The sequence below is a fragment of the Capra hircus genome, chromosome 10 (genome assembly GCF_001704415.2).
Source record: "Capra hircus breed San Clemente chromosome 10, ASM170441v1, whole genome shotgun sequence".
NCBI lineage: Eukaryota > Metazoa > Chordata > Mammalia > Artiodactyla > Bovidae > Capra > Capra hircus.
In genome coordinates, this window is record NC_030817.1 from 48,101,790 (window position 1) to 48,125,742 (window position 23,953).

At 39.2% G+C, this 23,953-nt stretch overlaps 1 protein-coding gene across 6 annotated transcripts in view; it reads right to left on the bottom strand.

Annotated features, from left to right (window-relative positions):
- The window catches only part of RAB27A (RAB27A, member RAS oncogene family), an 81,809-nt gene that overhangs the window by 8,600 nt on the left and 49,256 nt on the right, over positions 1-23,953 (bottom strand). For 5 of the 6 annotated variants that reach the window (XM_018054231.1, XM_018054228.1, XM_018054226.1 and 2 more), the window contains 4 exons: positions 17,659-17,833; positions 11,936-12,021; positions 9,634-9,737; positions 4,541-4,664 (listed from right to left, as the gene is read on the bottom strand). In XM_018054231.1, the coding sequence (XP_017909720.1) occupies positions 4,541-4,664; positions 9,634-9,737; positions 11,936-12,021; positions 17,659-17,811 (467 nt within the window). In that variant the 5' untranslated portion in view covers positions 17,812-17,833. Of the gene's footprint in view, positions 1-4,540; positions 4,665-9,633; positions 9,738-11,935; positions 12,022-17,658; positions 17,834-19,697; positions 19,772-23,953 lie in introns of those variants that run through there. The other variant, XM_018054230.1, reaches the window with a different exon arrangement.

Consider the following 23,953-nt stretch of genomic DNA (forward strand, 5'->3'; position numbering starts at 1 on the left):
GGTTCAGCAAAAAAGAAAAAACAAACAAACCGTAATTATGCCGGTGATGGATGTTAACTAAACTTACTGTGGTGATCATTTCACAACATATACTTAAACCAAACCATTAAGTCATATACCTAAAACTAATACAATGTAATATGATAGTTTTATCTCATTCTGTGAAAATTTACTGCTTATTTCTTTGCACAGCACATGTGATATACATACATTCAATTATCATACTTTCATCATATTCATTATGTCCTCTATTTCCCTTAACCCTGAATCAAGAACAAAAGGCTTATACTGACCAACAACTATCTTCCGTGAGTAAAGAGGATAGAAGGACACTTAGATGCAACCATTTTCACTTACAATGAAGTCTTTGCCTATAAGCTTATGGCTCATGCTCGCTTGGTCCTTGCCCCATCTATAGCACAGCTGATATCATTAACTGTGTAAGAAAAAAAATACTCCTGGACTTCGCATGGATTTTCCAGTGATTAGTCGGTGAGCACATGTCCCTCCCCAAATGTGGCACAAGTAGACACCTGCTTCATATTCTGTTGCACCATCATTTTGTCCAGTTCTGTGGGCAAGGAAGACATCTGCCAGCATGCACACATCATGGTAACCTGACACCTACACGGGTGCTTCTCAAAGTGCTATCCTCAGTCACTAGTGGCAGCAACATCCAGGAATCAGCTAGAAATGTAAAATGTGGGGCTTCATCCAAGTCCCACTGAATGAGAAACTCAGTGGGACCCGGAGTTCAGGTGATGCTGGGGCACACTTAAGTCTGAGATCTAATAGTACCATCTAAAAGAGGAATGTTGCCAATATGCTTTCTGCTTTTTTTCTACCATATTTGTCACTGACTTCGCAGATATTTTTTAAAGTGTTTCAGCAACAAAGTGAATATCATGGTTTTGACTGGCAGAAGTACAAATCTGAATAACCCTCTGTTTTGCTCTCTTCTCTGATTTCATTGTCAATATTATTCAATATTGGAAAGCATTATTTTGTAGTTGTTCTAAAAAAGCTGGTTTATGGGCCACATTGCTTTGTTGTATTAGGAAGTGACCTAAGAGCTTCATGTTACAATTTAAACAAATGGTATAGCAAAAAAAGGTGGGGAGGGGATTAGGGGTAAAAGGATTCTTAGTCTACTAAAAATAAATTTTCAAATATTCATCATCATGCATCCAATTCACCCTTTCTATTTTGGGCTGCTGCATGAAGTCCTCATTCTCAAATTTACTTGTCCCAGCAGACACACATTTATATTTCTTCTTTGCACTGCAGCATGTTCTTATTAGGTTTGCAAAGTTTTTCTGAGTCATAGTCTTTCATTCTTAAATACACGTATATTTCAGAGAGCCACTTGTGAACCAATGACCCATTCTTACGAACTGAAGACAGACGGTAATGCAACAGTAACAAAAACCACAAATTTATCAGATAACATACAAATGATATGAAGATATCCCATAAACTACTGTTTTCTGATTGTTAGCACATAGATGGATTAACCAGTATAGTCTTTTAGTGCATGTGCAACCAATGAAAATACTACAAGTATTAAAAATGAAATAAATTTCTGTGAAAATGATCATTAAACTTAAATGTCAAATCTGTCCAATCCATGTGAACCAAATTTCTCTTTCACATCTTCCTCTGAAACTCCCAACAGCCTACAGAACTCTATTTTATGCTTCTTAAATCCTAAGGGAAGTCTGTTTCCATCCCTTCCCATGTTCAATAACCTCCACTATCTTACCTGCTAATCTCTCCTCTGCTCATTTTAACCCAGTTCAGAAACTTTACACTGAGCCTCTCTTATGAAATACTGCCCAGATCTGAGCTGAGCACTGAGGAAAGGAGGTCCCTTTTGTACTCGGAGTTTCCCTATAGTCAGAAGGTAACGGCAGGCTCTCCAGTACTGGGCAGAATGTGGAATCCTGAGAATGAGCACAGAGGAAACAAGCAAAGGGCAGGTAAAGCCCAGGGAAGGAATGAGTCAATGCAGACCCCCCACAACACTTGACAATATAATTGTTGGGTCTAGCTAACTTTCCTAGCTGCCCTATTTTATTATTTTTTTTCTTGTCTTTGCAAATACACTTCTCAAAAGCCTGGTCTAGCAAGGTCCACAGCTTCCATTGCTTCATCACTTACTTCCTCCTCACCCCATTGCAACACAGCCCCCACCTTCAACACTTCAGAATCCACCGTGGTATCTGATCCCTCTTTCCTTCCACTACTTTACAAAAGTGACTATCAAGATAGAAGTGGGCATATCAGGTGATCAGAATCACCCTCAGAGCTTGGTCAGCCCCCACTTCAGAATCACCTCAGTCAGAAGTTCTCAAGTTCTGCTTCAAAAATCATATGGAGGGACTTCCCTGGTGGTCCAATGGTTAAGAATTCACCTGCCAATGCAAGGGATGTGGGTTCAATCCCTGGTCTAAGAAGATAGCACATGCCACGGGGCAACTAAGCCCAAAGGCCACAACTACTGGGCTCGTGAACCTAGAGCCCGTGCTCCCCAACAAGAGAGGACACCATAATGAGAAGGCTGTGCACCACAACTAGAGAGTAGCTCCTACTTGCTGCAACTAGAGGAAGCCCACATGCTGCAATGAAGACACAGGGCAGCCAAAATTTAAATTAATTAAAAATAAATAAATAAATAAAAGTCAGTGGGACCGTTGCTTAAAAAAAAAAAAAATCACATGGAGAGCTTTTAAAAGACACCAGTGCCCAGCCCCACTCTCTATCTGTGGTAGCTTTATGACCTGTCAGCTTGTCTAAATTGAACAATACTTCCCAGAACTCCCTTTGCAGTTAAGGTGGACCGCAGAGAGATGCAGGGGAGATATGCAGGGCAGAAGTGAAGCAGCAGCCATCCTGCGGCTCTCACATTTTGTCGCTTATCTGCTGGCTCACCTCATTGGCACAAACCAGCAACCAGACCTGTCTCCTTTTCCACCTTCCCCTAGATCCTCCTTTAGCTTCTCCAGCTCCTGGGCCAGATGTGTTTGTGTTTATCTCTGTGCAAAGAGCACGGGCTTCTGTTGGCCACCCATACCATCCAGGTCAGAAGCAACAGGGACTGACACAGCTTCCGTCCATGATCATGGTCCCAGCTGGTTCTGGCTCTCCCTCACTTCAAATCCCCCTTCCGTTCTGACGGCACATCCGAAGGGCCTCAGCATCAGACACACAGCAACCCTTCACAGGGACTGCCCAGGAGCTCTCCACTCCATCCTCCCCGTCACCCCAGACTGACCTGGGGAAGCAGCCCTAACAGCACTCCCTGTTCAAAGGCCTTCAGCAACTTCCTGAGCCCCCGCAGATCAAGTCTACTCTTCTTCCCTAGCATTCAAATCTCTCCAGACTCTTGGTTCCTTCCTGCCCAGTCAACCTATCCTTCCACTCCCTCTCCAGTGTGAACCCCATCCTTGAGTGCTTTCTGAACTCCATCAGCCCAAAAAAGAAAAAGGCAGGGTTCACACGATAAAAAGGCAAAGTCCCTCCCATAGCTTCCTTGGATTTGTCTAACAACAGAGGCCACTCGGCAGTAACACCCTCTACACACAGTACACCACCCACACCACCCTGCTCTCTTCCTTTCTCTTTCTCCCTCCCTCCCCTTCCTTCTCTACCCTACTGGCTGTCTCCCACTAATAATAAGAGTAATTATTACATGCGTATTTGCATTCTCATTATATTGGAGGAAGAAAGTACAGCACAAATTGCTTTGAAGTACTTTATTGAGCAGTGGCTGACCCCTTCTTTCATGTCCATTAATGCTGCTGCTACTATGATCCTACCCCCCGAGCTCAAGGAGGAAGACAGTATTTAGCTGACTCTCCACCACAAAAATGGGGCTTCCCCAGTGGCTCAGTGGTAAAGAATCCCTGCAGTACAGGAGACACGGGTTCAATCCCTGGGTCGGGAAGATTCCCTGGAGGAGGGCATGGCCACTCAATCCAGTATCCTTGCTCCAGAGAATCCCACAGACAGAGGAGCCTGGACGGCTACAATCCATGGGAGACACGACTGAACTGACTAAGCACGCACAACAAAAACACAGCTTAAACCAAAGGAGATCTTCACACTCCTCCACCAGCATAGGTATTTCAAAGCCAAGAAGGCCTTCTTGTATCCTAGAACTCGCCAAAGCAGAATATGGACTGGCTCTGAATCTTCCTCACTGAATAAATATACAGAATTTCCTTATCCGAGGCATCTCGTACCTGCATCTTGGAAAGGAGGCCTTACACAGTTAGGGTGTTTGTCCCTGAAGCTGTCTTTCTTCAAACACCAAGAGACTGAGAAAATGGTACTGAAGCACTGAATGAAGGCCCCCACCAATGGCTTTTTCTCTGGTTCCCAAATCATGTAATACTAACATGCAAAGGAGGTGTTTGACACCTTCTCCCAAGGCCTGCATCCCTCTCAGTCTTTTGCTTTTGCCCTTTTGGTTACCCATTCACGTGCCAATGCTTGCATCGGAAATTTGTGCTGTAGACTCCTCCCCCAAAATACTCACCCGTATTTCTCTGCAAGTCCTCTGGCTTCTTCCTCTTTTACTACTCTTTGGTCTTCCAGATCACTCTTATTTCCACATAACACTATATCTGGGTTTTCACAATAAGCATGCATTTGCAGCTGACCTATTAGTAGAAGAAGATAAGAATATTTGTTACAGTTAAGTAATATAAGTCTATGATCAGTGGAGAATATATGCAAAACTGCTTTAAAACTGTAAATGGATATACAGATATAAGGAACTGCATAATTCTCTATAATGCTTTCAAAACACCAATACCCCAAGCTATAAAACTAAATGGATGGGGCAGAGATGTAAAACTAATCCTGTCCTTATGCACATACTCCAGCTTATTTATATTAGAGAGGAATAAGAGAATTTGTTATCCCTCCAAAACTTATGTACACACACACATACACATATACCACATAGCTGCCTTCTTTATGAAGATTATTTGAAAAGAAAAAACCACACTTGGAGGATTTCCTAGTGCTCATGACTAACCTTAAAGCTCTGTTTTTCATATATTTTCTCTCCACCGCAGTGGCGTTTTTAAAATGAATTGTCTTTCTATAAACCTATTTCTATCTGAAAGATTTTTCACATTTTTCTATTATCCTAAGGCAGAATCAATTTATCTAAAAAAATTTAGGATCAAATGAAGACAGAAAACCCAGAATATATAGTCAATGATTCTGTCACCAGACCCAAGAAGCAAGAGACTACAATTCTCACTCTATAGCTTCTATTTCTTTTCACATGAAAATCTGTTAGTAGCCATATTAACAGTAATAAAAGCAAAGGAACTTCAACTAAGCTAAAGAGTTTAATCTCCCAAATAAGGAAAATAAGTCTTATTTCATACTCATTATGCCTCACAGTGAAATTAAAGTTACCCAAACTTGCACAATAAGACATCCTCAAAAATGTATGGCCTAATTTATTTTTTATCATGGTTAACCATTAGTTCCTCATTATCAAGTCATGTTCATTATATCTTATCATGAGAAAGTCAAGTCAGTTAGTATTTACTGAGCAATACGGAGGCCTGATACTTGGTGCAGAATTTCAGGGCACTGACCTTTGCCCTCATGGGACGGAAGAGGGGAACAGGACCTATACAGGCAAGACCAAACTGTACCATTTCCAACAGCCACATCCTTTCTGTCTCCAGGCTGTTATGCATTCTGTCCCTAGACTCTGAATAACCAAACACAGCCTTCCTTCAGGGACATCCCCTACTTCCTTTACAACTTGCCTCTCAGTCACTTCTACTGAGGAACCTTTCTAGTCTCCAGAGAGGTTCAGTGCTCTGTTAACACCTTATCTGTTCAGTGTCAAGGTTATGAAAATGAACTCGGGACCGAGGGTGTTTAAGGCTGAATCCTGGCTATGCCATTTACTAGCTGTGTGGCCTTGAGGAAGTTACATGGCCACTCTGTGCCTCAGTTTCCCCCTCTTTAAAGGAAGACAATGACAGTATTTACTTCCTAGGGGTAAGGTAAAGGTTAAGTGAGTTAATTCAGTGAGTCTTGAGGTAAGGTCCATGGACCAGCAGCCTAACAACCATCACCTAGGAACTCGCTAGAAATGCAAATTCTCAGGTACCACCCCATATCTACTGAAGGAGGAAGGCTGGGTTTGAGGTCTGGAATCTGTTTTAACAAGTTCTCTGGGGGGATCTAGATGCATGCTCACACTTGAAAATCATTCTTTTAATGCAATAAAGCATTTAGAGATATTGTGTATTACCAGTAATAATGTTAAATAGTGTGTATTTTGTGGAGTCTGGGAAGTATGATAATTGATCATTTTTCTTTTTTCCTAACTTTTCTACAAAGGTTGTGAATTATTTATATAAAAAATAAATTTATGAATTCTTTTAAAATATCTCACCAAAGAAAAAAAAGCACATAAATAACTACAACTTGATATGGTATGTGATAAGGATCATGTGTAAGCAGTACAAAACATAATAGGAAACTTAACTCCAATTGAGAGGAATAAAACTGACATACACACCCCACTGGCTCAGATGGTAAAGAATCTGCCTGCAATGTGGGAGACCTGGGTTCAATCCCTGGGTTGGGAAGATTCCCCTGGAAGAGGGCATGGCAATCCACTCCAGTATTCTTGCCTGGAGAATCCCCATGGACAGAGGAACCTGGTGGGCTGCAGTCCATGGGGTTGCAAAGAGTCGGACACGACTGAGCGACTAAGTACAGCACAGGATATATAAAATAGATAATAAGAGTCTGCTGTATAGCACAGGGAACGCGACTCAATATTCTGTAATGGCCTATATGGAGAAAGATCTTTAAAAAATAAAGAATGGATACATGTATAACTGATTCATTTTGCTGTACACTTGAAACTAATACAACATTGTAAATCAGCTATATTTTAATATAATTTTTTTTTAAAAGAGGAGAGAAAAAATTTAATTCAACAAACTTATCACAGAAAATTTCATGGGGGCCATATTTTGTCAGATTTTAAAGAGTAAATTGAACTTTAAATTTTTAAGACAGTGGGAGTGAGTATGGAGAGGGCTTTTCAGACAGGGGGAATAATAGGAATAAAAATATAAAGGCAAAAATATGTTAAAAAATATACTTTTTGGGCTCTTGTCCCACTTATGTGAGGCTACAGAAGAACAGTTTAGAAATATAGGCTACTTTGGAGTTTCCCTATAAAACATGCTGCCCATAGGTACAACTGGCTCATCCTCAAGCTCCAGAAACACTGGTGAGTGATACAACACTATCCGATTCCTCTTTGATTTCAAATTCAGGCCCAGAGGACACAGATCTCTGTTCAGTCTCCTAAGCTCAGCAGGGATCAACTTGGAACTCTTACCCGTTTCCCATGAGGACAGGAGAGATCTGAGCTCAAGGAGAAAGGACTGCAATGCATCTCTGGAGAAGCAAAGGGCGAGTGCAGACCTGGTTTCTGCCTTCAGCACCCAGGACTCAGTTACCCGTTCAATGCAATACTGCCTCTGCTCTGCTATCCACCATTGGTATATGTATATATGTGCACACATATATATATGCTTGTGTGTGTGTATATACATAAAATTTATATATATTAAATACATTAAACATACAAAATACATTAAATATTAAAGTATACATTAAATATACAATATATATGTAATTCGATCCCCCAAAGAAGAATGATCCCCTTAATATTCAAACTACTAACAGGCAGAGGAAAAATAAAAAATACATATAATTGACAAATTTTTATTCCTAATTAAGATTTGTTATTACTACCTCTGACACTGAATCTTTCTGACAGTGAAAACACACTTTATACTGAAGATGTGAAATCTCCAATATGTATGTTTTCTTTGCCTAACTGAGCAAGAAGAATTCTTTTACACTATAAGAAAAAAACAAAATAATACACAGAATTTCACATGATTTTATCCTTCACGTAACTAGCCACGAAACCCAAATGGACGAGATTTACCTTGTCCAGAGTAAAGGTTTTCACCAGTTTCTCCCGGTGAAAAACAGGCGGGTTGATGCTCTTCCCACCATGCTGTGCTAAGATTCTATGAGCCCATTTCTAACAACAATCCTTAGAAAGTGCTTAAGAAAGCCCCAGAACTGGTTTGAATGAAGGATGATGAGCAGGGAATGAGGATAAGCGATTAGAAAGAGTCACTGCCATTCAGCCAAAAGGGTGTGTGACTCAGACAGGCACTTAACAAAGTAAAGCCCAAGCATGACTAACCTGGGGAACCTATATTTAAGGTATTAAATAGCTCTTCAATTCTTAGTGATTAACTTAGTTGATAAAGAGCATAAAAAGCCACTGAATCCCCCCATCCCCCAAAAGGCCACTGAATCAAAAGCCAAAAGCTCCATGTCCTTGGGCAAGCCTATTCCATAAGGCTAAGCATCTTTATCCTAAAATGAGGATACACCACCTCCCTGGATCTCCTCATGGGGGGAACATGGGGACTGGACACACACAATGTGAAAATGCTTTGAAAACCACAAAACATTCATTAATGACTTATTTAAAAACTCATTTTTAAAAACAATGTTTTCTACTATAAAAATTACAGCCCATTACCCTTTCATAACACTGAAACTATAAGAAGTTGCTATGTAGTAGGGGTTTATAAATAAGTTCATTCTAAAGATTTGGCTGTTAGGAATTTAATATCACAGCCCTCTCTAGTAGGTTCTCTATGATTCCATCAATACAACCAACAGAGGAAAATGTACATTTGGTCAAGTAGTAGGATTCTAAATGACTACTAACCAATATTGTAAGCTATCAGGTTGTCTCCAAAGAGCCAAAATGCAGGTTCATGTATACTGTGCTGGGGACCACTCTAGCCAAGTTCTAGAGGTTTCTATGACAAGATCCTCCTGGCAAGTGCTCTGGCTGTTTAAATACAGAAGAGATCTTAAGACAGGGTTGCTGCTGCTGCTGCTGCTAAGTCGCTTCAGTCGTGTCCAATTCTGTGCAATCCCATAGACAGCAGCCCACCAGGCTCCTCTGTCCCTGGGATTCTCCAGGCAAGAACACTGGAGTGGGTTGCCATTTCCTTCTCCAATGCATGAAAGTGAAAAGTGAAAGGGAAGTCGCTCAGTCATGTCCGACCCTTAGCATGGACTGCAGCCTTCCAGGCTCCTCCATCCATGGGATTTTCTAAGCAAGAGTACTGGACAGGGTTAGGATCCATTAATTTTTCAAAAGGGTCAATGTACTACATGATTTGAACCCTGGGATGGTATCAGACTTGATAGCACTTCTCTAGGCTTCTATCTCCTCATCTATAAAATGGGGATAAGAGTCCTCTTTGTGGGAAAGACTGGTGAAGGGATTACACAGAAAACACTCCATGGATCTAGAGTGCAAGATGCACTCAACAAATGGAGGTTAGCATGACCAGGGAAAGCAGAGGACTTCAGTTACCTTTGTTCCTGAACTAAAAGCCGTGCTCCTTTAAACAGCATTTTAAACAGCATTAGGAGCTCTTGCAAAACAACTTACAAAAGAAGTAGAATATAAGAGAGAGTCTGTTTCAGGGAGTGGGAAGAAACAGGCAGGGAGACAATACTACTTACTTATCCAGTTTCTGACATTGAGAAAACTCTGCTCATTTGTCAGATCAAAAAGCAGAAGAAAGCCCATAGCATCTCTGAAGAAGGCAGTTGTCAAGCTACGAAACCTGGGAACATAAAAGCAGATCGGTCACCTAAACCACACCCCTACTCTTTGAAACATAAAGCCACCAGCAGTCCCCTCAAGCCTTTTACAACAGTTCATCAATAACAAGTCAGATGTTAAACAACATGCCACTGTTTCTACTAACTTCGCACTATAATGCAAACTATGCATAGACCTTACTTGCACAAGGTTTACTGAATTATGCTATTATATAGTAGTTTCAACAGTGTAAAATTAGGTACATAATCAATGACATTGAGTATCTTAAAAATATAGTAAATAGGTATTTAGAACAAGAAAAAATATTTGAAAACATATACAGACTTTCTAAAATGCCAACAGTTATTGCAATTTTCTTTTAAAATAAAAACAAATTTTTTTAATATAACAAATTAGATGATGATATTCCAAATGTGTATAATAAGTTATTTATCTAACTGGTAGAAGTTTATGTGTTAATAAGCCACGTGATTTGAAAAACCAGCCTTCTGGACAGGGATGGCAAGAACTAGCTCATGATCTCTTTGTCTCAGCCAAGAATTTATTGTACAATTAAATGTTAAATAGGCCAAAAGCAATGGTGCTTGCTGTGTATGTGTCTTCCCTGTCCTGTGAAAGCCTGACTTGATTTAACATCACAATGTGTTCCACGCATGACCTTTTAATTTCAGTCTCTACAGAAATCCCTTATCCCTGAGAACCATTCTTTGGCTTTAGGGTGATGGTAATCAGACTCAATTTCCCCTTTCTTTGTACCCTCTCCACCAAGGATTTGGGCTTCCCACGGGGCCCAGTGGTAAAGAATCTGCCTGCCAATGCAGAAGATGCAAGAGATGCAGCTTCGATCCCTGGGTGGGAAAGATCCTCTGACTTAGGGAACGGTAACCGGCTCCAATGTTCTTGCCTGGAAAATTCCTTGGACAGAGGAGCCTGGTGGGCCTCAGCCACGGGGTCACAAAGAGTTGGACCCAACTGAGCACACACATGCATGCATGCACCACGGGTTCATCCTGCCATCTCTGTGCCGCTCTCTCTCTCGTGGTGGGTTTTCTCTCATTCTGCCTTTATGCAAAGCCTGCAACTGACAGGCTTGGGCTCCAGAGAAGAAAATACTGGTTATGAATTTGTCCTTTAATTAGCTATTTTAAGTGTTCTCAAATATTTCTAATCCATGTTTTTACAAAAAGAGTACTCATCTTTCAGAGATATGGACCAAAATAGTTACAAAAGAAATAGTTCGATATTTGGAATTTGCTTCAAAATAATTGTGGGGCGGGGGTAGTGAGAAGAGGTGAAGGATACACATGAAGTAAGATGGGCCACAACCTGAAGTTTGTTTGAAATTGGCAAGTCAGTACCTGATTTCACTGTACTTGCCTCTCTACTTCTGTATATACTTGGAGTTTTCCATAAGAAAAAGTTAAACAAACAAATAAAATCCTTTAAGGAAAGTGTGAGAGATAACAAAGCTGTAGCTAACTGAAAGCAACTTTAAACAGACCTGTGGTAGCCAAGGGAGGGATAGGTGGGGGAGGGATGGATTGGGAGTTTGGGACTAGCAGATCCAAACTATCATACAGACAATGGATAATCAACAAGGTTCTATTGTATAGTGCAGGGAACTATACTCAATACCCTGTGATAAACCATAATGGAAAATAATATAAAAAAGAATGTATCTATTTGTATAACTGTATCACTTTACCGTACAGCAGAAATTAACACAACACTGTAAAACAACTATATTTCAATCAAAAAGAGTAACTTTATATGAAGATTTCATGTCACATTTTCGTCAAGCATCCTCTGATCATATAAGTTAATTCCAACAAGATTTTTATGCTAGGTTCCAATAATCAAGTAAGGAAAATGCATGCAACTCTAGCTTTCTTCGTGGCTGAGTAAACAAAAGTAAATGGAGACAAGTATACAGGTTTTTAACAAGGGGGAGAAAAAGAAAGAAGTCCATAAGTAAAAGCATCCATTTTTAAAAGGATTCATTTTCCCTTTGACCTTGTATGAAATAAAGCCACTATTATCATTTCAGACTGATAAATTTCCTGCTAATTTGGCAGCATGGCTTATCCAGGTGCACATCAACAAATCAGTTGGCCTTTTCCCGCTCAGGTCACTGTGTGAAGAGTGCAATTGTGTTTCCCCTTTGTTCCAGCAAAGAGCACATGACTGAAGATCTCATACCTCTCTTGTCCAGCTGTGTCCCATAACTGCAGGTGGATTCTCTGACCTCTGCCAACAGCTCCATCTGGCCCATTGGCTCTGTACACCTAACATGGCAAAATGAAAAAGAAAAGAGAACTTCTGAGACTGGCGAACTCTTCTCACTTAGCTATTCAGTATAACTCCCCTAAGTACTTAAACTTCTAAAGAAAATTCCATCTGGAATACAATCTTATTTATATTTTATTTCAAATAATTGTCTCTGGATAACACAATAATTTGTATTAAATGATGTAAGCACATTTTTGTTGTTCATTCACTCAGCTGTGTCTGACTCTTTATGACCCCATGGACTACAGCATGCCAGGGTTCCCTGTCCTTCACTATCTCCTAGAGTTTGCTCAAACTCATGTCTGTTGAATCGATGATGCCATCCAATCATCTCATCCTCTGTTGCCCCTTTCTCCCCTGCTCTCAATCTTTCACAGAATCAGGGTCTTTTTCATTGAGTTGGCTCTTCATTATAATGTGTAAGCACATTATATATCTTTATAAATATATTTTAAAATGTACAAGTAATATATTATTTGGTGGGGTGGGGGGAGAGACAGAAAGAGGCAGAAAAAATACTTCTGGAAATAATAGCCAAAAACTTCCAAAATCTGATGAAAACCATTCGTGTGCATATTCAAGAAACTCAATGAACTTCAAGAAGGATAAACTTTCTGATACTTATTAGACATATCACCAAACTGTCAAAAATCAAAAGACAGAATTTTTAAAGCATCAAGAGAAAAGTGATTCAATACATATAAGAGATCTCAATAAGACTAAGAACTGATTTATCATTAAGAAACAAATAAATAAAAATGGAGGCCAAAAGGCAGTAGGACAATAAAAAGTACTGAAAGGAAAAAGACTACAAACCTAGAATCCTATTTCCAGCAAAGCTATCCTTCAAATTAAAAGGGAACTTAAAACATCCTCTGATAAACAAAAACATAAAATTCATTGCCAGCAGAGCTGCCCCGCAAGAAATAACAAAGACTGAGCTTCAGGCTGAGATGAAAAGACACTAGGCAGTAATTCAAATTCACGCAAAGAAATAAAGAGCACCAGTAAAGGTAACTACATGGGTCAATACAAAAGACAATATAAATGGTTTTTCATAACTCTTTCCTGCATCTGACTAAAACACAATTTCATAAAGCAATAATTATAAACTCGTGTAGATAGGTACACAGTACATAAAGATGCAATATGTATGCAATTTGTATGACAAGAACAGTGAAAAGGAATGGGCAGGATATGGACCCATATAAGAGCAGAGTATGGCATTGAAATTAAGTGGGTATTAATCCAAACTAGACTGTTAAAAATTAAGATGACAATTTTAATCCTCAGGGGAACTATTAAGAAAACAATTCAAAAAATAAAAAGTGAGAAAGGAACTTAAATGGTATACTAGAAAATGTCTATATAACACAAAATAAAGAGGGTGCAAAGAAGTAACAGAACAAAAAAAAAGATAAGACATATAGAAAATAAGTAGCAAAATGGCAGACATAAATCCTCCTTTTTTAGTAATTATATTGACTGTAAATGGATTGAAGATTCCAACTGAAAGGCAAGGGTTAGCAGAATGGATTTAAAGATGTGATCCAACTATATGCTATCTACAAAAGACATACTTTAGATTCAAAGACACAAAAAGGTTGTTAGGAAAAGAATGAAAAAAGTACAATGCCATGCAAACAATAACCAAAAGAGAGCTCGAGTTATACTAATATGAGACAAAATAGACTTGAAGACAAAAAAAGATATTTTATCATGATAAAAGGGTCAGGTAGTTACCTTTAAGAATACATACAGATAAAAAGAGAGAAATAAACAATTTGACAATATTTAGAAACTTCAACACTCTTTTGATAATGGATAAAACAAGCAAGCAGATGAACAAGGAAACAGAAGAGCTGCAGAACACCCTAAGCCAACTAGACATAATATAGACACCTATAGAAGCGTCTGCCTCCAAAGCGGGAGACCTGGGTTCCATCCCTGGGTCGGGAAGATACCCTGGAGAAGGAAATGGCAGCCCACTCCAGTATTCTTGCCTGGAGAATCCCATGGACGGAGGAGCCTGGTGGGTTGCAGTCCACGGGGTCACAAAGAGTTGGAGACGACTGAGTGACTTTACTTACTTATAGAAGACCTCACCCAACAACTGCAAAACACACATTCTTCTCAGTTCAGTTTAGTTGCTCAGTCGTGTCCAACTCTTTGGGACCCCATGAACTGCAGCCATGAAATTAAAAGACGCTTACTCCTTGGAAGAAAAGTTATGACCAACCTAGATAGCATATTCAAAAGCAGAGACATTACTTTGCCTACTAAGGTCCATCTAGTCAAGGCTATGGTTTTTCCAGTAGTCATGTATGGATGTGAGAGTTGGACTGTGAAGAAAGCTGAGCGCTGAAGAATTGATGCTTTTGAAGTGTGGTGTTGGAGAAGACTCTTGAGAGTCCCTTGGACTGCAAAGAGATCCAACAAGTCCATTCTGAAGGAGATCAGCCCTGGGATTTCTTTGGAAGGAATGATGCTAAAGTTGAAACTCCAGTACTTTGGCCACCTCATGCGATTGCATATGAAACATTCTCAAGGACAGACCTTATGTTAGGTCATCAAACAAGTCTTGACAAGTTTAAGAGACAAAAGTTATACAAAATACATTTTCTAACCATAATATGGTTTAAAAAAAGATTAGAAATCATTTACAGAAAGGAATTTGGGGAATTCATAAGTATGTGGAAATTAAACAATACAATCTTAAACAGCCAATGGGTCAAAGAAGAAACATAATGGAAACTAGAAAGCATTTTTAGATGAATTAAATGCACAACATACAAAAAGTAGCTTCACTGCTAAAGTAGTGCTCAGAGATAAATGTATAGCGGTAAACACCTATATTAAAAATCAAGAAAGAACTCAAATCAATAACTTAAACTTCCACCTTAAAAAACTAGAAAAATAAAAGTAAATTAAATTCAAAGCAAACAGAAGGAAAGAATAATAAAGATTAGAGTGGAAATAAATTATCTTTTCTTTGAAAAGCTCAAGAAAATTGATAAACCTTTAGCTAGACTAAGAATAAAAATAGGAGATTCAAATTCTTAAAATCAGAAATGAAAGGACAACACTACCAACTTTAAATATATAAAAAGATTATAAAGGAATAGTATGAACAACCATATGCCAAAAAATTGGATAGCTTAGAAGAAATGGAGAAATTTCTAGACACAAACAATTGAAACTAACTCAAGAAAAAATAGAAAATCTAAAGAGACATATAGCCAGTAAGAAGATTGAATTCATAATAAAAGTAACTTCCCACAAAGAAAAGACTAGGCCCAAATGTCTTCACTAGTGAATTTTATCAAATGTTTAGAATTAACAGCCATCCTTCCCAAACTCTTTCAAAATACAGAAAAGAAGGAAATATTTCCCACTTCATTCTATGAGGACTTTATTATCCTGATACCAAAAACAAAGCTATGAGGGGAAAAAATGTATAGACCAATATCCATTTTGAATACAGATACCAAATTACTAGCAAACAGCATCCAACAACATATAAAAACGATTATATACCATGACTGCGTGGAATTTATCATAAGAACAAAGTTGGGTTAACATACAAAAACCAATCAATATCGATTTATAATGGAACAGAACAGTTCTAGAATAAAGGACTAAAACCACACAATCATCTCAACAGATACAGAAAAAGCACTTGAAAAAAATCCAACACCTTTCATAATAAAAATGCTCAACAATTAGGAATAGAAGATAACATCCTGGATCTGAAGAACACCATCTATGAAAAACACACAGCTTCTATTATACTTTATGGTGACCGAATGTTTTCTCCTTAAAATCAAAGACAAGACAAAGATGTTCTCCTACAACATTTCTACTCAGCATTTTACTGGAGGCACTCATTAGGGCAAATAGAAAAAAAAAAGAAAGCATATCCAATTTGGAAAAGAAGAAGTATAACAGAAGATAGGAGGATCTTGTATATTGGAAATCCTAAGGAATAAACACACAGATACACACACAGATACAGACACCCCCTCCACTGGCACACATGCAGGTTATATCAGAAACAATAAACAAGTTCAGCAGTGTTCCAGTATACAAGCTCAACTTACAAAATAAGTTGTATTTCTATACACTGGCAAACAATAATTCAAAAATAAAATTAAGAAAACAATTTACAATAGCATAAAAAATTAAGATATTTAGGAATAAATTTAATTTTAAAAGTATAAAATATATTCTGAAAGCTACAAAATATTGTTGAAAGAAATTAAAGAAGATCTAAATAGCAAAAAATTCCATGTTCACAAATCAGAAGATGTAATATTGTTAAGATGCGAATGCTTCCTAGGTGGCACAGTGGTAAAGAATCTGCCTGCCAATGCAGGAGATGTGGGTTCAATCCCTGGGTCAGGAAGATCCCTTGGAGTAGGAAATGGCAACCCACTCCAGTATTCTTGCCTGGAAAATTCCATGGACAGAGGAACCTGGTGGACTATACAGGCCATGGGGCCACAAAGAGTCTGACACAACTGAACACGCACGTACTCCCCAAATTGCTCTACAGATTCAGTGCAATCCCTGTCAGAATTTCAGCTGATTTCTTTGTAGAAATTAATAAGATGACCCTAAAATTCATTTGAAATTGCAAGCATCCCAAAATAATCATGAAAAAGACAAAGGTATAAAATGAGCTACAAGGATATATTGTACAACACAGAGAATATAGCCAATACTTTATAATAACTATAAATAGAATATAACCTTTAAAAATTGTAAATCACTACATGGTACACCTGAAACTTACACAATACTGTATATCAACTATACCTTAATTTAAAAATAATTTTAAAACAAAACAAAACAGTGGTAGTAGAAGAAAAGGCTTCTGGTAGTAGAATAAAAGACTTGAGTGGATCAGAAAGAATGAATTCTTCTGTCCTCGAAGGCAGAAACTCTGCATATTTCCCAAGTAGAATATGCTCCACCAAAGGGTCTTTGTACTTAGTCTTCCTGACTACTTGGTGACCTGCTTTATGGGAATGGTTGCTTTTTTAGTAAGAAATGTAGTTCCTGGACACACCAACCTCCTGACTTCCTCTCTACCCCCAGAATAACTTCTCTTGCAGTCCTTTTAAAAAAAATAAATACAATTGTTAAAAAGAAGCTCTTCTCTTATTCTGCAGAACCCTACTGTTCTTTTGGCTACCTCCCTGATCCATATGCAGTCATTCCCACCCGTACTTCAACCTCACACTCCTGGTGGGGTCAATGAGTTCCGCCACCTAGTGAATGGGGCTGCTGAGGCCTTAATGAAGAGAAAAGCAGGGTGGTTTGCAAGCTTCATATTAAAGGTAGACAAATCACTTTTTAGAATTCAGAAGGAAGATACCAGCCAGAAGTATATCAAGGAAATTTTTAAAAAATCTTCGCTTTACTTTATTTTACCTGCTTGGTTTTATGTAAAGTGTCCTCAGTTACAGCCTTTAATCACATTGCTCAGACTGAACATAACACACTTTCATATGCACCCTTTAATTTTAGATTCCAACCTTTGTCCTCCTAATTCCTATGAAGTAAATAAAACAGACAGGCAAAGGCTGACTCAGAGATTACATTTTTATATGGAAGGATGCAGAACTTACCACTCTCTTTTCCCTGAAATCAATGCCGACTGTTGTGATGAATTTGGAGTTAAATTTACCATCTGTGTACTGATAAAGCACACTGGTCTTCCCTACTCCCGAGTCTCCCAGAGCTAAAAACTTGATGAGGTAATCATAGTCTCCATCAGACATAATGAAGAACTCAGTGGGTCACCTGAAAAATACAAACAAATGCATATTTACCAAAAACTCATTAGAAAATATAAGAATCCTCTGCTAATAAAGTGACTTCTTTTAATATGCAGTTCAACAAGTACTCCTACATAACACCTATATGCCTAAGGGTTCTGTGAAGAAAGGGTTAAACATTATTCACTGTCCCAAAGACTTAATCATTCACTAGATATGCTACTGAACTGTGCTATGCTGTTATAGTACCCTTAAAACAAAAATTCCAACTGAGAATGAAAATCAAGAAGATAATGGTCACTATCTCACACAAAGATCGTGTATAATAAAAGTTAACAGAACAAGGGAAAAAAGAGAATGTTTGTTGTTGTTTAGTCCCTAAGTTGTATCTGACTCTTTTTGGACCCCATAGACTGTACAGCTTGCAAGGCTCCTCTGTCCATGGGATTTCCCAGGCAAGAATACTGGAGTAAACTGCCATTTCTTTCTCCAAAGAGAATGTTACAGGAATAATAATAATTCTTAGCGTGCACGTGGTTCCAACTGTACCTCCTTTTTCAAAGTCTCCTAGTGCTATATCCTCGGCTTCTCTCTTGGACATCTAGGCAATTTCGTTTATCCTATGCATTTTCACATGTCATTACAGTTCCTTCAAAGATAATGCTAATAAAACTTGGTTTGCAGCTTCCTCACATGTTATTATTGTCACCTGCTGCTGCTGCTGCTGCTAAGTCGCTTCAGTCGTGTCCGACTCTGTACTACCCCTTAGACAGCAGCCCACCAGGCTCCCCCATCCCTGGGATTCTCCAGGCAAGAACACTGGAGTGGGTTGCCATTTCCTTCTCCAATGCAGGAAAGTGAAAAGTGAAAGTGAAGTCGCTCTGTAGTGTCTGACTCTTAGCGACCCCATGGACTGCAGCCCAACAGGCTCCTCCGTCCATAGGATCTTCCAGGCAAGAGTATTGGAGTAGGTTGCCATTGCCTTCTCCTACTACATATTAAATCAGATTTTTTTGGAATATCACTACTCACTTGAGAACTGAGTTCCATCATGAAGGGCTCATTTACCTACATTTGCCTTGATAGTCTATAGGAAATGCTACCAATTCAGCTCTTCAGCACTGGCCAAAACAAGTCTACCTTTGAGAATAAATATTCTTATTTTTATAGCAAGACCTAACCATGGTTACCTTTTATCTTTTGCAATCAGCACTTTTCAAATTTTGTTTTTAATCCTTTAAATAGATCCAAACTATTCAAGATATTAATCTGACTGGAAACATAGTCTATCTTCAGGGAAAGCTTACTTCTTTTTATCCTCCCATTTCTAATACCAATAAATCCTCTTGAAAATCAGAAAACCAATAATCCTGTTATCACTGACAATGCTATCTGCCCATTCAACATACACATTTACCTATCCATATACACATCATAAGTCCTCCATTTAACTCTGCTGGTTTGGGGGACCTCCCCCGTGGTTAAGTATCACCTTCCAATGCAGGGGATGCAGGTTTGATCCCTGGTGGGGGAACTAAAATCCCACATGCTGCCAGGCAACTAAGCCCATGTGCTGCAACTAGAGAAGCCCCTGCATGACACAACTAGAGAAAGCCCACATGTGGCAACGAAGAGCTCATGCACTGCAATAAAGACTCAGTGTAGCCAAATTAAAGGAAAAAAAATTCTGCTGATTTTTTCATTTGTCCCCTTTTCTCATTGTCCCCTTTTCACCTGGTCAGCTCCTATCCAGAAACTTTACCACAACTCTCAATGCTTCCTATTGGATTATTCCTATAGATACATAAAATTACTAAAAGCTCAGGCAAAGACATTCACTGACTTTTCAAGGTTGCCTCCCCTAGCCCATCCTCAATCTGGTGACTCACCTTATGCTCAAAAATCCTGAATTCTGATTCCCAAGAGCTGCTGCAGTGACCTCTGCAGAGTGCCTTAGTGCAGAGCTATGACCTCACATTCAGATACGGCTGGTCAGTCACTAAGGGCAAAGCCTCTACAAACATTCAGCACTCTGTTTGCACACTGTAAAGAGTGACACAGTGCAGATGATGGCTTTCCATTTACAGCTCCTGTACGCACAGGTGCAGGTTGCCAGTACTGATGGTGTGCAACAGAACACTTCTCCAGAAGATGACCACTTGGGCACAAATAAAGACTAGCATGTCTCATCACAGCATCTGACTGGCTCCAAGTTATTCATAAATAAGAGATAAGAATTGAAAAGTAGGTCCAGATAACATCAAACCATTTAGGGGGAGGGGGGTTCACCTCCAAATAAATGAGAAAGCAGAAAGCAACTCCAAATTCTGCAAGGAGAGTGATGTAAGAAGTTTCTGTGGCTACCTTGTTTCCTCTTTATTTTTATTTTGAAAAAAAGTTGGTCATTTCTATAGATATGTTTTTGTATCACTTTAGGTACAGGAGAAAATGTTGTCATCAATGGCACACTCTTCTAGGACTCTCTAAACCTACTTAAAAGGAATTCAAAGACAGATGACTGTATCTTTAGGGCCCCCAAATTTAAAGTGTTTAGTTATCATGGGAGAAGAATTACACACCTAAGTCTATAAATGGTCTTCATGGGTTTTGTTTTCTATTCATGGTAACAGCAATACATAACAGTCTGTTCAAAACCAAACCACCATAAAAGAAGTGTTAACAGATGAAATACCACAACTGACGGTACAAACATCACTGTTGGTATTAATCATAGTTTATATGCTTTAGACTACACCTTTAGATAATTATCTGCCTTGTTTACCTGAAAATAAATGTTCAGACCTTCCATTTCCTGGGTTGTTTGCTAAAGAATAAAACAGAATCCAGAGAGTTTAACTCATTTGCACTGTTAACTTCAAGTCCAATGTCTGTTCTACCCCAAGCTACTGAGCCCACGTGCCACAACTACAGAATCTGTGTGCAGCAGTGAAAGATCCTACTTTACCATGATTAAGACCTGACAAAGCCAAATAAATAGATAAATTTTTTTTTTTTAAGTGCCCAGGTTTGGTATCATACAAGGTAGCCTAACAGGAAACACGTGACTTCTGAAGTCAAGCAGAGCTAGACTGATTCCACGTCTCCCACCTACTGGCTACTCAGATATTTTTCAACCTTGGATTTTCAGGTTTCCATTCTATGAAAAAGAAGATAATGTACACTACTTCACTCCATTATTCTAAGGATTGAACGAGACACTGTTTGTGGAGTGCCCAGGACAATGCTTGGCAGATGCTGGGTACTCAGTAAATGCTGGCTCAAGCTCCTCTCCCGACTCTGGACAGATCGGATAGGGCTCTGGAGACCTAAAACAATTCTGAAATAGCCTCTGGGCAGCTTGAAACATGCATTTCTGACACAAAAGATTACTGACTGGCTCGGAGTAGTTCACTAAATCAGAAAAGAAGACCCTCTTTTTTGGATAAATCTAACCATTTTCAATTAATTTTAAGTAGATATGTCATTTTCAAAAGAGTTAGAACTAGCCTAAAATCAGGTTTAAATTACATAAAACACTTCAATCCATTCTAACCAATTCATACTTGTTCAAAAGAACCTCAATGGTTCATTCTGGTTGAGAATGAAAGAGTTAAGTTCAAAGACGTTCTACCTACAAAACCATTTCTGATTGATCTAAAGCCACTTTGGCTAAAACCACATGTGTCTAAACATTTAGGTCTGGTTTCAAGAGCTCAAATAGGCTTCAGGTTGGTTTTAGCTAGCTCAAATAAGCTCTCACTTGGATAAGCAGGTTCTGACTGACTCACATGAGGTTTGATTGGTTCAGGATAAATTTCACTGAATCAAGTTAGCACTGACCAATTAAATCTATCTCTAACTGGGCCACAGTTGCTCTAAGTTTATCAAACCACTTGTAACTAGTTCAAGGTAAAAACTGGTTCAAAACAGTCCAAGTTGAGACTTCCCTGGTGGTCCATAGGCAAAGACTCAGTGTTCCCTATGCAGGGGTCCTGGATGTGATCCCTAGTCAGGGAACACGGGGCTTCCCTTGTGGCTCAGCCGGTAAAGACTCCGCCTGCAATGTGGAAAACCTGGGTTTGATCCCCTGGTTGGGAAGATCCCCTGGAGAAGGGAAAGGCTTCCCATTCCAGTTATTCTGGCCTGGAGAATTCCATGGACTGTATAGTCCATGGAGTCGTAAAGAGTCAGACACAACTGCGCAACTTTCACTTTCACTTTCAGGGAACCAGATCCCACAGGCCACAACTAAGAGTTTGCATGCCACAACGAAGACTGAAGATCCCACGTGTTGCAACTAAGACCCAGTGCAGCCAAAAAATAAACATTAAAAAAAAAGTCCAAATTTACTGATCAGATGTTCATTTTAAGACTAAAAAAGTAAAATGATCATCAGAAGCATAAAAGCAATGGCTTGGTGTTTTAAACTTATGCCAAATCAATAAACTTAAAATTTTATTTATATCACAATTGCAGACATCTGTACTCAAAAATGTATCTCCACCACAGTATATTATCTTTCAACAACTGAACAATATGTCCATGTTGGAGTACAGTATACTGGTTGGGAGAAAGGACACTATCTGAGGAGAAAACGATAAATAATAAGAAAAGGCATGGTGAGTGACACCGGCCTCTTGGGTTGAGAACTCACCTCCTGACTTATCTCAAGGATCTGGCAGCAAAACATTGATCTGTGATCCAACAATGAAATATAAATTTCAGTTGGGCAGAACATTCAGCAAATTAGGAGGCTATTTAGAGTTTGTTCTAAATTGGACACAATGATCAGGCTGGTTTGGGTTAACAGAGACCAGAATTCTAAACAGTAAGGAAGCTGCAAGGAAATACAAGGTTTCAGGGAACAGGCAGGTCTTCAGACTGTTAATAGAGATTTTTCAGGGTTTTGGCAGGATATTGATGGTGATAGGTTTCTTATCTGAGATTCTGGTAGGTCTTCATATAGAACCATCTTCGTACGAGAAAATACTTTTGTTACTCAAGTCCTGAGTGGTGTCTCTGGAGCCTGTTCTTCAGGAGAAAAAAATATTCCACTCCTCAATTATGGAAATAATGAATTATTTTTCAGTATCAGGTCAGTCGCTCAGTCGTGTCTGACTCTTTGCGACCCCATGAACCGTAGCACGCCAGGCCTCCCTGTCCATCACCAACTCCCGGAGTCCACCCAAACCCATGTCCATTAAGCTGGTGATGCCATCCAACCATCTCATCCTCTGTCGTCCCCTTCTACTCCTGCCCTCAATCCCTCCCAGCATCGGGGTCTTTTCCAATGAGTCAGCTCTTCGCATCAGGTGGCCAAAGTACTGGAGTTTCAGCTTTAGCATCAGTCCTTCAAAGGAACACCCAGGACTGATCTCCTTTAGGATGGACTGGTTAGATCTTCTTGCAGTCCAAGGGACTCTCAAGAGTCTTTTCCATCACCACACTTCAAAAGCATCAATTCTTTGGCGCTCAGCTTTCTTTATAGCTCAACTCTCATATCCATTCATGACCACTGGAAAAACTATAGCCTTGACTAGACGGACCTTAGGCGGCAAAGTAATGTCTCTGCTTTTGAATATACTATCTAGGTTGGTCATAATTTTTCTTCCAAGGAGTAAGCGTCTTTTAATTTCATGGCTGCAATCACCATCTGCAGTGATTTAGGAGCCCAAAAAAATAAAGTCTGACACTGTTTCCACTGTTTCCCCATCTGTTTCCCATGAAGTAATGGGACCAGATGCCATGATCTTCGTTTTCTGAATGTTGAGCTTTAAGCCAACCTTTTCACTCTCCTCTTTCACTTTCATCGAGAGACTTTTTAGTTCCTCTTCACTTTCTGTCATAAGGGTGGTGTCATCTACATATCTGAGGTTATTGATATTTCTCCTGGCAATCTTGATTCCAGCTTGTGTTTCTTCTAGTCCAGCATGTCTCATGATGTACTCTGCATAGAAGTTAAATAAGCAGGGTGGCAATATACAGCTGTGATGTACTCCTTTTCCTATTTGGAACCAGTCTGTTGTTCCATGGCCAGTTCTAACTGATGCTTCCTGACCTGCATACAGATTTCTCAAGAGGCAGGTCAGGTGGTCTGGTATTCCTATCTCTTTCAGAATTTTCCACAGTTGATTGTGATCTACAC